Raw genomic sequence first — 17653 nt, 5'->3', positions numbered from 1 at the left:
GCTGGAGTCATATATTAAGTTCTGTTCAGTTGCAATTGCAAAAGTGATTCTTCAGGGACTTTACCTCTAGATCCCCTCAACATTTCTAACCAACCAATATCTCGATGGCATGTTTTTGTTCCACGAGATACGTTTAAATTGCTATTAAATAAATTGCAACATAAGTTCTTAAAATAATGTGTGATAAAGTACACAAACCAATAACTCAGTTTTATTAGACTTATGCCAAAATTACAGTACAACGAAAGATTTTTATGGCATTTTATATCATATAGCAGTGTCCTCATATTGGAAAAAATCCCGCCTGAAGTACGAGATAAATACAAAGTGCCGTAATCCCGTTTTTAGGTGAATTGCGGTCACTGGTTATCCTGTCAATCTATCAAAATGCTTTCAGAAACTACTGGTACCCCTACAAGTATATTATTCGGCGATGAATCCTCTCTCTCTCTCTCTCTCTCTCTCTCTCTCTCTCTCTCTCTCTCTCCCCCCATCGGTGAAAATGAATACAGAATGCGATTTCTAACGCAACATAAACATAGTGCTGCAAAGCAAGTCAACTATTTTTTATTGTCGACGAAAGTTTCAGTGCATATACCATTCACCATACCTTCCTTTGCGTATGCGAAAAGTTATCAGTGAAAAATTTTATGAAATTTTGTGAAATATTTCTTGGTGTATGTTGGCACTGTCATTACTATCTCCATAGGAAAGTACCACATGAAAAAAACATATTTCATAACTTCATTAATATGCAAGCCACACTATCAAAATCTGATCTGTTATTGGCATTAGCATGTGGTACCTGTCTACCACATTCGAACTGAATCCACCCAGGCAGTCTTGACTTATGGTGTAAACAGTCAGACGGACAGACAGACATCGGTACGACTGTAGCGTACGTGTTCACACACGTGAGCGAAAATGAGTAGAACACTGGGCAATCAAACGGCTTCATTGCCTTGTAATAGACATTTTGAATGTCAATATAAAGACGTTTGTTATTGAGATATACCTATTTCTCTATCACATTTTAGCATCTCGTAGTGTTATTAACGTCCCATGTTTATTCGTTGTCTCTTAAACGAACACTTGAGAGGTATTGGTTGCTTATCAGCATTAATCGATATCATTTCAATGTCTAAAATCATCAGCTGTCTGCAAACATCTGTTTCAATAACTTATAAAATGCTGGCAATCTCACAACCGATATGTTTACAAACTTTCCTTTTTCAGTACTTCTTAATACTCCTTGCAACATTTTCTGCAGTGGGCAAAATGTATGCAAAACAAGGCCGATTAGTGTAACTCAGAAGAAATGATATCGACTATGCCCCACTTTGGAATTTTTCCTTTTAAATATTCCCAATTTTCCTTCAGAGCGGCTGTGGTCCCAATATCCTCGTCTTCGAAGAGTTTGGAGAGATCATCAACATCTTTTTGTTCCCACTTATATTTCTTTTGCAAACTTATGATGAACTCTGCTACACCTATGACATAAAAACAACCGAAATTAACGGCGACCGATAACTTCATTCATTGCAGGTTGCACTATATGCAACTTTACATTGGGTCAATGATATTCGCTGATATTTTAATGGTTTGATACGATGTGCCACAAAAACACAGTATTATATCACCGATTATGTAAATCTGTTTTTGGGTGTTGTTTTTTTTAAAGATTAGGTTCTAATAAGTTCTAATAAGATAGTTAGGGACAACTTACCTCCCCCTGTTTGTCGCTTTTCGTCTACCTTTTTCCATTTTTCATCGAGCTTCCTTATTTTAATGAACTGTTCTGCACCGAGTAACGCAGTTTCCAAGATTTGCAGAAGTATAGCCTGTTCATTATTATCCATCCCACCACTTTGAGCTACAGCGTTTCTTATAATAAATGTTCGGTCAATCGCCGCTCCCAGGGCAAACGCAGCTTCTTCTTGCTTTGTTTGCCTGACCGTTTCGGGAATGGCTTCTTCAGTTTTGTACGATACAACCGTCACAGGAGAGTACCCTTATAGTAGATAGAAATTAATTTTGAAGTTTACCACTTCCCTACAGCTAAAAGAATGACGAAACGGCTTCAACTTAAAAACCTAAACATTACTGCATGCAATTCATCAAAATTTAATCAAACGATTGTATTTTAAAGCCCACCATTGTGTTTTCAAGCCTTCTGACAGGCGTATGGTAGACAAAGATTTTAAAGTAGACAAAGACATTTTATTTACAATATGAAAGCAGGGCTTCAAGATGACCCTAGTTACATTCATTTAATACAGTTTTTCTTTGACCTGATAAATTTTTCACCTGGAAAGATTTTGCTCGTATTCCGTAACACGTAGCCTTTACAAACGTGCAAATTTCCTGACGCAAATGTTGGAAATTGCTTATAGATACACGTTTAGCATTTTCTTGACTATAACAACAGCACTGCCACAGGAATCAGTATTTCTTCTCTCTTGTTTGGACGTAAATGCTCATAGCGAAGTGTAATGCGAAATGCTTGTGTAGCAGTTGATATAGTTGTAGACTTCTTTGCTATGTTTTTCTTTTCCAACTTTCACAACTACATAAGCGTAAACATAAACTAAATGAGGGGCTGCTATACTTCATATTTTAACAAAAAAAACCTAAAAAATACATTTGGCATCCCTTACCTTCTTTTTTGAATAATCGCCTGTACTGATTCATTTTATCTTTATACTTGCCAAATCGTGGATCATTGTAATCCAATACACATATTAATCCATGGATTCTATTGGCAAGAATTTCTTCATTCGTATTTGATACGGCTCTACTGTCAATGTCATCGTACTTCCGTTTAATAAGGTCTAATGCTTGTGTTTGTCCTGGAAAGTTAAAATTTCTTGTTATTAGTCTGACAACACAAGTGATTTTCAAGTGGACAAGTTTGAGCTCTAGGATATTCATTACTGATTGAAATACAGTTCAAGACACCATGGATTAACACTCGATTTAATGGACGCTCCACATTATCACATATGATACAAAGAATTTGTGACTCATATCTAAGCCTCTTGTAACTTTAAAAATTGTGCAGAAAAAACCAAAACTGTTGCAACAAATTTTCATTTCTTAGCGTAACTTTTGGGTAATTGTGAAAACGATTGGCAGCCAGGGTCACGGCCATCAGAGCATGACCATGAACGTCGTGACAGTAACAAGACGTGACTTGTTTTTCCCGACATTAACATTGTAACTGTAATAGTCGCGCCAGCGGCTTACTGACTACGCATGCGCTTATTCATAATATACTATGCGAGTAACCGGAAGTGTACCCTTGTTTCTCAGTTGGGCGCCGCCATGTTTTTTTTTTGAGTACTCGTAAATAAACAAATACGAAACAAATTACTATGATATAACATGCCTTTTATAAAACATACCTCTTTTATTAGCCAGTAAATGTTATTATACACCTTGTCGCTGATACAAAGTATCGTTGATATAGATAAACGGAGAAAACTGTCGTGCACATGAACGGGGCATACGCAAAGAATGCTGGGTTGAATTATAGAAGAGCGCCCCCTGTGTCAATAATTAGATTCAAAAATTGCAAGTTTTTAGACGGAACGCTATAGTTTTCAGCTTGCAAGTGGAAGGTGGGCAGTGCGGTTACCATTGCAATGATAATGATTGCATAATACGTCCCTTGTTTATCGCAATAGGCTGTTATCATTGTAAAAATTGCCAATTTTTGTCCAAAATTTTTACACGCTACAGAAAATCTATACCTGCCCTGCTGCAGCCTGTGCAGGGTTTGACGTCGTGTGTACGTGAACTGTCTTTCATCAGAGGGAAACTGGGCATAGTTGGCATATAAACGTTTATGAAGTAACAATTACAGTTTATCATGAATCAATACAAATAACATTGCCATCTTAACCCCTGGCGCGACACCAAGGGCTGAGCCCTATATTAGAGACAATAGAATATCACACCCTAAGGACCTGAGATCAGATTTCTTATGTGTTCAATTAACTCTGAAACATTGAATGATTATTTTAAGTGTATCAGTGACTTTTCCTTCGTGGCCATGTATTATTCCGCGCCGCTCACACGAACTCCGTGGCGAGTTTTACCGGCGATATTTCAACTTCTACTACTATCATCACGAAAAAATCGTGGCATGTTCCCATCTAGTGGCCTTTTTCACTTGTTATTCGGAAAAGTTGACTGCCTTTCGTGAGTCTGTCACCAACGACGTACAATTACATTATCCAAAATTGTGACAACGGCTGCTTGCTTGCAGTTTCGTTCTGTGTGCTACTCATCGCACGATTGGGTAAAACTTTGCACGCGGAGCAAAATGCCGTTTATTGTCCAATCAGAGCTCGTGTAATAATATGCCGCTTTCATGTATGCGCATTTATACACAGTATGGAACTATTTCTTAAAGTGTTGGGTCGATTCTTCTCACATTCCTGGCGACTGGGAATGTGGGATCGACTGTGCGGGAAAGATCGATCCCGCACTTTCAGAAATCGATCCCACACTCTGCAGTATGTATTACGTGAGCATTGACTGGCTGATTAACAGACTTTGGTTCCACATGCACAATATTATCAAATGGCACAACGAGTAACACATTTACCGCAACTGCAAAGTAAGCAGGTCAGAGTCCAGTGTCAGACGAGAACGTCGGCACGATTTTGGCTAATGTTGTACGTCGTTGGTGACAGATTCACAAAAGACGGCCGAATTTTCCAAATAACTGGTGAACATAGGCCACTTGGAATGTAATGCCAATTTTTCGCAATGGACTATAGACAGTAGAGGGGGCAAGACCCCTTCTTCTGTCTATGGTTGGACATTTCGTCCGTGGCAGATGTTGAAGTATCAGCCGTGGAACTCGCCACAGAGTTCGCGTCCGGGTGGCCACGAAGTTGGATAGTCGCTGATACAATTAAATATTTAATGTTTCCAATTTGAATTGAATGCATTTTGTGGTCATGTGAGCAAGAATCTCAGGCACTAAGGATCTGGGATCAGATTCCTCACACGAGTTGGGTTTTTGCGGACCGTCGATCCCACACTCCCAGTGACCAGTAATACTTCATCGTCACTAAAATTTTAAAGTTTAAAGCCGTAGCCTGCTATAGGGTGAGGGCAGGTGGGACAGTTGCCCTCCCCCCGAACTTTCGGAAAAGTGCAATTTTTTTCGAATACACAGAGATTCTGACGAAATCGCTAATATTTCCTCGGCGATTGCACGCGTGTTTTTAATTGATGTTTTTTAACGTCAGTTGTCTCTGTACTATTTCTTGTGTTGCTGTATTATGTGTTGTATTCTGGGTTAACTGAATCAAGTGTTACTTTTTGCAGTGCGCTCAATAAAATGTAGGCTAACTCTTATTCCGTTTAAACGAATAATTAAACATCTTTGTGCGGAAAATGGTAAAAGAAGCGCGTGAACACATGGACTGTGCATTAAGTCAAGTATCACAGTAAAAGTGATAGACCAACGTCAAGATCGACCAGCTGATTGTAATTGACTGGACAAGTCTACATGCCCCTTGAAGGGTAACTGTCAAGTACAAGGTGTGATTTACAAGGCCAAGGTATCAACGGGGACAACACGGAGAAGGTCTACATCGGACTCACTGATAACATCTAAAAGACGCGCTCCGCTAACAACATGCAATCGTTCCGTAACGAAAGGTATAGGCACTGAACGGAGCTATTCAAGTACGTCCGGTCCTTAAAACAAAAAAGAACTAGCATTTCGTAATCAATTATTGGCAAAGCATCAACATACTCTAACATAAGCAAGCGATGTAATCTTTGTACATCAGAAAAGCTACACATTATCAATGATGTCAAATCTACGCTGTTAAACAAACGCTCTGAGTTGGTTCAAAATGTCGTCACCAAAACATATATTATTTATCAAATGTTAACATTACATACAAATGGTACGTCCCGATCATACATAGATGGCATGTTCAACGAAATTTCTAGTCGCTAAAGCTTTAGCTATTCCAAAGAATCGAATGAGGACACCGTCGATCGTTTTAATGGCTCAGTAACGTCAAGGCTCCAGTCGAGTCGTAAAGCTCCATGTGGAAGTCGTACATGGGGATCGCCAACCGACATCGTACCTGGCGATCTCGATTGGCTATAAACCCGAAAGATACACCTGAATGTAAGATCAACTAATTAAACGAGTACCGTATAATCTTCGGGAAAGCGACATAGGTGGTAAAAGCATAAAGTCATACGACGAACAAACATATATTTCCTTCATCACACAAAAAGTTCCGTTACTTCTCGACCGGAATCAAACCTACAGCGTAGAGCTGTAGGGAAAACATAAGTCCCGCATAAATTAAAAGTTAATTTTGCTTAAAATGAGCCATTCTATATGATTTTTCCATCCCTATTTTATCAAATAAATGCATTATCCAAAGGAAACGACGCGGTTTAATATTATATAAATGCAATATGTTGTGCGACTTTGAAGTTGGCTGCCATTCGTGTCGTTTCTGAATTTGCGGGCATCGCCACCGGAAATGATGTACTAATTTAAATATATATATATATATATATATATATATATATATATATATATATATATATATATATATATATATATATATATATATATATGTATATATATATATGTATATATATATATATATATATATATATATATATATATATATATATATATATATATGGGGGGTTGGGGTTGGGGGTGTGTGGTGTGTGGGTGTGTGTGTGTGAAGTCTCCAGCACACCCTCGACAATCATGATTTGACCACATTTATCGTATACAGCAGCAACGAGTCGGATAAATCATCGTTGCACACAGCATACTGATTCCTGCTACCGTCTATCATCACAACTGGCGCTGTTCTATCCTGGATTCTTCTGACAATACCGAATGATGACATACAGAGTGTGAGCGGTCGTCACAATGACTGTCCGTCTTGTAATCAATCTTTTGCCTGGTGCAAAACATGATAACGTTTCTAATATGTGATATTTTGCATGCTTATTGCTGAGCATCCGAAACACCGAAAGTCAAAATTTGAGCCACACGTACATGTACACTTGCCAGTAGACAAGATGACGCCAAATATAACAAAGCAATCGACATATATTAGGAACTGTATTTTATTTTATTTTGATTACATTTTTACCTTCCCCTAAAATGTTTCTCTTGTACGCCTAGAAACCGAAAGACTTATATTCTTGCTGAAAATTTCTTCAATGTAAACTACTTGCCATTACGTTTCTATTTAAAAACCGAGAACAAAAAATCGGGGGTCATCATGCAAATATTTGTACCATAGAAACATTTTACTGTACATATTTACTGATTCTTGAAATTCAACTTAGGCGCCATCCCGGGTAAACTCCGTGGGATAAAATAACTGTTCGGTTTCACAAGAATATTACTGTGAAAACTTCTGTAGTCTGTGGTAGATCAGAAATTGTGAAAGTTTGAGAGTGCGAATAGCCGTTCCCCGGGGGCATTCTGCCTTAAGCTGACTTTTAATGAGTACAATACATCGCATACATTTCACATAAAGCTGGCTGGCCTATCCTACGCGAAAAGGGCGGGTCAAAAGGGGCATCTTTGGCTTGCTGCCACCACAACATTCAAGCGTGTTCAGTGTAACTCATCGCGTTATCTCTTCCAGGTAATCGACCTTCATACACGTTGAAAGCGTGTTATTCAAATAACATGCATCACTCCCTAGGTCTCAGTTACGTCAACCATGCATCCAACCAGACTACATAGGTATGACATATTCTACTGCAACCTATGGTTATTTTTCCACCGATAATACTTAACCCTTGACGTACGAAATTGTTGTAAAGTATTCGCCGAAGGCCATTGAGATTTTTCAGAGATAATTGATTGAAAAGACAATTGTATACATCTATGTAAAAATCGTCCGTTCTTGATTCTGTGACGTCGAACCAGGGTGCATGGTTGCATACAGGTTCAGATGAGACAAAGTGAAACTTGTTAGCAGTATGCGTACGTGCATTGAATAAGTTAAATGAATGTACTTGGATTACTAGTTTAGCACAACATTTGCATAAACGCTGTGTCATTTCTCCAAGATAGCATTGTAAAAGTACTTTGTGCATGTGGGAATACATTTTATGTATTAATATCTTTGAAAGAAGTTCGTTATGGTAAAATGGCAGTAAAGTGTTTATTGTCTAATTTCAGAAGGAGGAAGCCGCACGAACCTTATTTTATTTTCCAGCGAAAAAGAAAATATAAATATTCATTTCTGAGTATCTGCAATTCATACTATCTTCCAGGAATTCGCCGGCAAATAACAAACTGTTACTCTCATGACCAACAAATCAGAGAACATCCAGACAGCAAAATTAAGTAGGAGTGATATACTCTTCTCCAATGGACCATTTAGACAATATACACAATACTTACCAAATTCTTGAAGTACGTCGAAGGTAATGTAGATTTTCAAAATAATTTTTACAGGAAAAACACTAGACATTGTCGTACAGCTTTGGCCTAGCTGAAGACTGAGAAAGTCGAACCCTTAGCGCACAAAGCATAAAGGTTCAAAGCAGACAAACTGAACATAAGTTATCTAATGCGGATAGAGAAGAGCAGCAGTATATTATATTTTGGACAAAGACGGCATATGCATGACTTTGGAAGAACATCTCCATGATAACAATATTATGCAATGATATTGAAATGTAGAGTCCTCTGTTAAGTCTGCGTATCTTACAAGAATTTGTTTTACGCGTAAGCTAGCTTTTCTACGCAACCAGTGCAGCGTAAGTTATAGATAAGATGTGCACTAAGTTCGGGTACGTCCGCAGCGGTCAAGATTACCTAACAAACCGCATAAACGTGTCATGAACTGTGTTTCGTAACATTTCTGTCAAAAAGCGTCGTGACAAGTCTACACCTATACAACTAAGGATGAAAACGTAAATCTTATCATGCGAAATGTTGCATACTTTCGCAATCCGCGATCTAGCTTCACTTAGGATTTTGCTTTGGAATAGCTGCAACCTGTTTGTTGCAAACAAGCCGCACGTAGCCTAGTCCTCAACTGCTAACACTTGTGTAACGGAAAGCGGACACGCCGGCAGAATTGAGGTTAATGACTTTATTTTCAAATGGAGAAGTCGGCTCTCTGATATCGGCTCTCCCTTTGAAAGAATCTCATTTCCCATGTATTACAATTCAAGTTTACTTTCTTATGTAATGTATACCTTTATCACTGGCGGTACTTTTATTACCGTGCGGAGATTTTGTCATTTTGAAGATCACGCGGCATCACCTGAGAAACAACGTGTCGTACGAGGCTACGTCGTACCGGGCCGTGACACTGCTAGCTGTCGGTCAGGAGTGCAAAGTTGAAAGTTGACCTGTGATGTTCTTACTATTTGCACGCAAAACGAAACTTAAAAAGTTATCAGTATGCTTCAGTTTAGAAGCTGCAGGAATTTAACTCACAAGTTTCGCACTCAACCTTGGAAAACATTCCGCTTAAGACGGTACGGGAGCATTGATGAAATGGTAACGCATTGAACGAGTTTGTGCTAGCCAAACGTATTCGACGTATCTGTGGTTTTCAGCCGTCGAGTGGAAATGTACTTCGTATGCAGATGATGGAAAGCATTTCAAAGCGATCACTAAAATTAAGTAAGCGTTTTCCTTATTGATACTTTTAACATATCTTCAAAAGCCATTTATGGAACTTATTTTTTTAAAATTACTACTTATGAATACAGTCCCTGGGAAACGATCTACACTATTCAGGTTAGCCTTTCGTGCTTAGTTGGCTTGCTGCGTCAACCTGCGTGTTCAGTATCGACGTTAATAAACTTTGTATAGACATCAAAGCAGGTCAAATAATAATTATCATTCAAGGTAACTATGAAATTTACCAGGTCCAAGGAATATATCGAAAATGACAAAGGCAATGGGGTCATCTTGAACCACGAAATAGTGGTGGTACCAGGTGTCCGGAATGGGTAAGCGTACCCTGCCAGCTAGCTGCACCCGTCAGATTGACCCAAAGCGACAAATCCATTGTTATTTGGTGAATTCACCAAATTACTTTTGTGAGTCAAAATTTGGTATGCTGTCACTCATCATTCGAGAAACAGACAGGTCATATTTTGATACATCTCCGTGATCTACCATAGAACTTCTTAAATTATTTCACTAATCTACTTTCTGAGAATCCTTGCCTCACTAACTTTTGAGGGCTGTCTCTAACTCGAAAGTCTTCATATGAATTGCATGCTCTACTGTATCTAAGGAGTTGTGAAGGTGTTGTATGCAATGCTCTGTAACAATACAGAAAATATTTCACTTCTATTATCTCAATTTACGGCAGTCTTACAACCATCTAGACTGAATAAGAGCCCGAATGGTTTTGGGTATTCGTTGAAGGCAATCAAGACTATTTAGATTACATTGTTTAAAAATATAAATCCTGGTACATACTCAGCCGATCTACAGAGTGTGAAGTTGAGGTGGACAAAGCATTGATGTCCACGCGAGTACGGGCATGATATGCGTCGATCGGGCGACCATGTGTAGAATCTCATTAGAATACTGAAATGAAAGTCTGTCGATAACATTCGTAATGTTGATAGAAAGGAGCTCGACCTGTGATATACCAAATGTTATGGACACGGTTAGTGTATTTATGCTTTTGAAGATACGTCTTCATCAATATAAAATAACCGCATGATGTCGTTGTATAACTCGTTCCTCAAACTTGTTAACAGTGAGGGCACGTTATGTGATGATTGCATGGTGGTGTGGTAAATAGTTTCGTTCAAATTGATCACTGAATGCACATGGATTACATGTGAAATGGTGGTGGAAAAGAGCGGTGTTATACTTTCTCTTGAATACTGTCAGTGTATGTAGGGCTTCGAAATTACCGGTTGAAGCCGCACGAGCCGTCTATCATTTTCCAGCGAAAAAAGAAATGCCAATATCAATTTCTGAGTATCTGTAGTTCATAACATTTTCCAGGAATCGCCCCTTGTGCACGTTGTACGTATTGTAACTAGGCAAATAACAAGCATTACTGCAATGACCAAACATCAGTGAAAAGTACATTTATAAAGACAGCACAGGCAGAACCGGCATACTTTCTCCATGCTAACTTTTCCCGATACAGATTAGATGTGACCCGAGCGACACAAACGCCCTATTTGTGTCGTTCGCACCACCGTAAACGTCCATTTTAACTAAACAGTTTACTATCTCGCAGATTACAAGCGATACATCTATAAATTAACTCCTTAATCAGCTGGACAACCCCCGTTCTCTGAGAATGGAGTGGATAGAGAAAGACTATTTCTATGAAAAATTCGTAAAAATGTATCGATTAGAGTCCTGAAATGTGCAAGTAATATAGCACACTGCTTCAGCCATAAAAAAATTAAAAATGATTGCTTAGCATTCGAGCTTGTCGACATGTTTTGTTTTTCAATTTTATGAAGCTTATATATGAAAACGTTTCATTTTGAATAGCTGTTGGTAAAATAAGAAAAAAAGCAACATACTGGCTACCGTTTCAGCAACCGCCACCGCGTCACGGCGCCGCGGTGAGATAATCAACCGAATGGGGTCGCCGGCTGACTTCCGGGCGATTCTACAGATTACTACCCAAAACTGCCGGGGCAAAAGTATGGCCAAAGGTAACACTTTAACGAAAAAAGTTTCATTTTCAATGAATTTTCTTCAGAAAAGCAAAGCGTTTGTTAACTGAGAGAAACGTAGCTGTAGTGGAGGCCACACTTCGTAAATATGTTTTCACTTTTACACTGAGGACCATCTAAGCAAAACCAAAAGAAGATAATCTCCATCTCCCATCTGTTTATTTCGATAGCTTTATCAATCATAACTCTGATGTGAAATTAGACTACACCCAAAAAGGTACGATGTTGTATAAAGAATGACCATGTATCTGTGGATTAACTAGCGTATTTTATTTGCGAAATGGTAGATCATTAACGCCGCTAATGACATGACATCGTGTTAAAGCAGCTAACCTTCAGACGTCTGTCACAGTCACTTTATCCGTAAAAGAGTGTCGTTCATGAGCCTTTACGAATAATGGATATTCGTTTAACCATCGTTCTAAGCCATGGCAAGGTCTCTGCACAGAGACGAACCGTGGCCGTTGGAAGACGGTCCATTCAAGCGGTGGTTCAGTATCCCTTTTTTCGGATTATTTTTACTCCGCCTAAACACTGGTTGGTTTGAGTATTATATTTGCTTTGTCGCTATCCACACAACAATTAGGCAGCTTTGGGTGCTAACAGGTCGTTTCGGCACAAAACCATTCCCGGGTGACCGTAATTGTTGGCCCCGCTCTTTCCGATATTTCAATGTGCTTTTTTTCATCAAATTATTTAACGTGCTAAAGTGTTCTTGTCGAACCGCATACAACTTGTACAATGTGGTTTTTTTTGCAAACTCTTTCAACCGCGTCGTTTCAATTTGTATGGGTAAACTTTGCTTTTGGACGTGTACTACTTGACTAATGCCGTGGTAACTGATAACAATGTGTGCGTATCCATTCAAAACAATCACTTGATACAAAGTTGTTGTCAGCCTGGTATATAAACATTTGTTAATCGGCGTGGCGACATATGTTTGTTTCTTGGCAACCACGGTTTAAGCGATAACATGATAGCCTGATTGGTACGATTATTGGGAAATAGAGCAGTCCCGAATGTCTTTGTCCCGGTGCCGAAATGACCAGAGCACTGGACCGAAAACGACTTTGATCGTGGCTTTTCATTGCCGAAACTTCAAGAAACCCTTCGATGTACATGTAAGAAATCTGATTCCGCATACAAAATATATGGTATCGACTATCGGGAATAGAGCGCGGTCTCGTAAAAGCGGCTTTTATATGACCAAAATTTCACTCAGCCTAGTGGCTAAAACCGAAAGTCTATATACCCTTCAATTTGAAAATAATTCAAAGTATTAGATATGTCGATTATGATCCAGTGCCTACGAGAGAAGCAATATTGAACACGAAAGAGCAAAATCGTAATAACAATTCGATTCTCTGCCGCACTCTAGCAGTCCAAAAATATTGATTTGCGCCATTGTAAGGTTATGATTATCACAAATTCGCACGAATGTGATTATGGCATTCGATCAGTGTAAACGAATATAGCGTGGCGTAAAGCAATACTCGTTAAAATTACTTTTAAACAAATATTTTCTGTTAGAGTAAGCAGGAATGAGCTAGCATTGTTTGAACGCAGATTAGGATTAAATTCATACTTTGACATTCATTATGTGGTTTATACAAACATTCAATTGACCGAGATTTTCAATGCAAATGTCAAATCCGTTATCGTGTAACATTTCAAACAAAATCTATGAAAACAGGCGTAAAGCGTATCAGATTAGTCGAGCGTTTTAATACTTATGATGACGAAAAATGTGTTCTAACTTATAACATTTTTAATAGGAACAAACTCCAAAAGCTAAATATTCCGGAGCCGGCCCGCCTCTCTTAGTGCTGCATTCTCGGCGGCGTCATTGCTTATTTTACATCTCATCTGCCCTTTTAAGCTTATCATTTGGTTTGTCCATAGACCCTAGTTTCTCTAGGGTCTATGGTTTGTCTTACACAGCTGGCACCTCATTAAAAACACTTCACTATACCAGCGGGCTTCACACCCGATGCGAAGACTTGTACCTGCACATTTGTAAAACAAATTTGTGATTGCCCACAGCTGTTCAGTGCATTTTCGGGCTGTGAATACTTTCTTTGAATGAGTTTATCTGTGTTTTACTGTTCGTTCACGAATCACTAGCAGGTTAATGCCATTACGCCACATTTGAACTCAATTCCAAATGCGTAATAAGGGACGAGGAGCTTTTCAAATTTCTAACACATACTGAATTGACCTTGCTTGTCATTAATGACAACGTACAACGTACTCACATGGTTTTAGTTATTCCATCGGCTCAGTCTATAAACTAAACATAATTAGTCAAGTTGATTTGTTATTGGCGACTGACTCTACAGTTGAAAATCTCAGCAATGATGACTAGACGTTCCTCATATTAAATTTTGATTTGTTATAGCAATCTCTGCCGCTCAATATAATTTTAATAAAACATTTTCGAATTTAACATGTAATAAAAACTGTGTCAAATCTACTTTTCAAATATTCACGATGACTAAGAGCCGCATTCCTTGTCAAAAATAGTTATTCAGGCAACTGGGTTTATCTGTAGAGAACTGTCTGTGCAATTGCTGTGTTTTCTTACTGTTAATATTTTTACGATAAATATAGGCCTACATATAACGGTTCCGTTAATAACGATGATATCATGCCGAAAGAAAGCTTGAATAAAGCAAAGTGCCTACACAATACAGTGTTGACAAAATGTTGCTAATGCTCCTTTTGGATTTAATTCTCAGCTGAAAAAATCCAGTTATGGCCTTTGTCATATACTTCAAATTAATAATAATTGCCTACAAACTCAAACACCACAGTGTTAGCACGCTCATGAGTGCCTATCGATGTCTGTTGTAAAACCTGTTGATAATATGATTATTTGGACCTAAATTCTGAGACAAAATTTGGTGAACGCTTGAAGGATCAAAATTATATGTTTGTCTACCACGATTAATGAAATTTGGCACATTATGAAACTGTATAAGAACAGCAAAAACAACGACCACATAAGAGGACCAACAGCACAAAACGTACTTCAATGCATTGTGAACGAAATGCTAGTTGCACAAGACAAATGTGAATACGGTTTTAACCCAAATGCGATGGCTGAATAAACGTACATACCTTTTAGGATATCATTTAATTCACTCATAAAGTCTTCGTCCAGAGTAAAGAAACCCCTCGAATCGAGGAGTTTGAATCCACCGGTATGTTTCTCAAGAAAAGGCTCCAAATGTATCGTACCTTCTCCTCCGCCAGCTTGAGGTGCTGACATCCTTTCTAGTCCAAACATGGTTTCTGTCATCGAGACCAAACATGTCTTACCTGCTCCTGTTGGTCCAAATAGTACTGAAAATGAAGCAGGTGTAAGAAATACACATTAGTCAGGAACCGCAACAATATACATTGCCGTGTGAAAGCCAGCACAGTATGTCAAACACAACGAGTTCAAAAATGTAACAGCAAGGGTTATGATATGATATGATATGATATTTAAATAATAACACATGATAGCGAGGGCAATATCACAATTTGATGCCTGCTCATGACCGGAATATTGATGATGCCCGAGCCGAAGGCGAGGGCATCATCAATATCCGATCATGAGCACCAGCCCGAGGGCAGGCAAAAAATTGTGATATTGCCCTCGCTATCATGTGTTATTTATTTTATTACACCGAAGATTCACACCAATTTGACCAAATAACGACACTCACACAACAAAAATGAATTCAAATCACTAATTAATTTAATGGCTAATAAATGTTCGATCAAACATCCGACAAACTAAAAGTGAGTGAACTTTTAAACATTTACAACTCACTTAGGAACACTTTTAGGCGCATTTCTCTTGTAGGCCTAATTTGAACAGCAGAAAACAGTTTGAACATTCAACATTGGGGAATTCATTAATTTCAATCAATTATATATTATGTAGAAATTCAAATTATTTAATTTGAATCTTTGGTTTCCGAAAATATTTTAAATGTCCAAATGGACAACTATGAAAAGGAGAACTCGTTCCAGCATTTACTGTTGCTGTCCAAGGAAAATGTGAAAATTTCCGCCAGTGATCATGGCACCCGCGAAAAGAGACGCTGCAGCAGATTTTGGAACATCAATGTTTATGTTTGGTTGGGACTGTTGACCAGGCACAGGTTGAGAAGTGACGGATGATAACGGCATGTGGTTGTGTTGAAGATGGCTAGCAGTAGTAGATGCAGTCGGGACGGATGAACTCTGAGTGCAGTTTTCGCTGATGGAAACTTGGCCGGTCGTGTCAATTGCAGATGATAACGTTTCCGCCATTTGCTTCTTTTGCTGGATCGATGTATCCCTGACATACGAACTGATGCTGCCTTCGTTTCGATGACGGCTAACACTCATGGTATGCCTATTGTTGAAGCCTGCTTCACTCAGAAGTGTGATTGATGTCGCCCGGATACTATGGTTGGTATAGCGTTGACTCAATTCTGCTGCTGTAGATATGCTTGCCATCATCGTTGACAAGGTGTTCTTGCCTATGGGTTTATTGTCGAACCATACAGCATCTCGGTGTTGTAGTTATCACGAGGTCTTTGAAATAAGGCATCACAACGACGATTCATCTTTGAACGGTACAGTTCGAAGGCAAGAACGGGACACTGAGGTGAATTATTGGCATACATCACACCGCCCGATACACCATCGTCGTCGCACTGGTGATTTTTTGTTACTTCGCTACCAACTTGGATACTTATTGCCGCAATCGTCCGTCTTTATCTCGATGTTTTCTGCACGGAGATCACGTTGTCCCTTCCAACCACGACGACAAAAATACAACATTATGTTGAACCATACCTTGTGCAGCTACGAGGCGCCAAATGTAAAAAAATTAATTTACACAGTCAAGCTCTTTTTAGAGATAGAAGAGGTGGAAAATGTATATATAGAGAGGAATTATGTATAAATACATATACATGTAGAATACATACATACATACATACACATATTCACACATATACACATACATACATACATACATACATACATACAACATACATACATACATACATACATACATACATACATACATACATACATACATACGTACGTACTGCAAAAGTTTATATATATCAGCCTCGATCTGATAATACAACTACACACAGCAAAGTTTTACATACAGCCTCGTTCTGAGGGCACAGCTATAGCTGGGAAGTTTTATACACAGACTCGGTGGGTAAATTTTACATACAGACTCGTTCTGAAGAGAGCTATAGCTGAGAAGTTTTATACACAGATTCGGTGGGAAAATTTTACATACAAACTCGTTCTGAAGACACGGCACGCTGGAATTTTTATACACAGACTAGGTGGAAAAATTTTACATATACAAACTCGTTCTGAAGACACACCACGCTGGGAAGTTTTATACACAGACTCGGTTGGAAAATTTTACATACAGCCAGCTGGGAAGTTTTATACACAGACTCGGTGGGAAAATTTTACATACAGCCAGCTGGGAAGTTTCATATGTAGACTTGGTTGGAAAATTTTACATACAGCTAGCTGGGAAGTTTTATACACAGACTCGGTTGGAAATTTTACATACAGCCAGCTGGGAAGTTTTATACACAGACTCGGTTGGAAAATTTTACATACAGCTAGCTGGGAAGTTTTATACACAGACTCGGTGGGAAAATTTTACATACAGCTAGCTGGGAAGTTTTATACACAGACTCGGTTTGAAAATTTTACATACAGCCAGCTAGGAAGTTTTATACACAGACTCCATGGGACACTTTTACATACAGACTCGTCTTGATTGAGTGTAATACCTGGTGATGCTTGTGCTCAGAAAGCGTGATTGAACTCTGCCCGGTATCGTACGCGGCTAGAGCTAGCTCTGCATGGCAGGGCTGTGTGTTACCGGCGTTATACGGCCTCCCACCACAAGAGCCACTAT

General features: G+C 38.8%; 1 protein-coding gene across 1 annotated transcript in view; it reads right to left on the bottom strand.

Annotated features, from left to right (window-relative positions):
- Positions 1-1299: 1299 nt before the first annotated feature.
- LOC139126411 (uncharacterized) overlaps positions 1300-17653 on the bottom strand; it is a 32131-nt gene continuing 15777 nt past the window's right edge. The window contains exons 3-6 of the mRNA XM_070692473.1: positions 14833-15057; positions 2658-2849; positions 1727-2011; positions 1300-1490 (exon numbers count right to left, since the gene is read on the bottom strand). Of these exons, the coding sequence (XP_070548574.1) occupies positions 1300-1490; positions 1727-2011; positions 2658-2849; positions 14833-15057 (893 nt within the window). The remainder of the gene's footprint in view (positions 1491-1726; positions 2012-2657; positions 2850-14832; positions 15058-17653) is intronic.

The sequence above is a fragment of the Ptychodera flava genome, assembly GCF_041260155.1.
Source record: "Ptychodera flava strain L36383 chromosome 3 unlocalized genomic scaffold, AS_Pfla_20210202 Scaffold_27__1_contigs__length_13241970_pilon, whole genome shotgun sequence".
Lineage (NCBI taxonomy): Eukaryota > Metazoa > Hemichordata > Enteropneusta > Ptychoderidae > Ptychodera > Ptychodera flava.
Note: the sequence above shows the minus strand (reverse complement) of the source record. Positions and strands in the feature narration are given on the sequence as shown.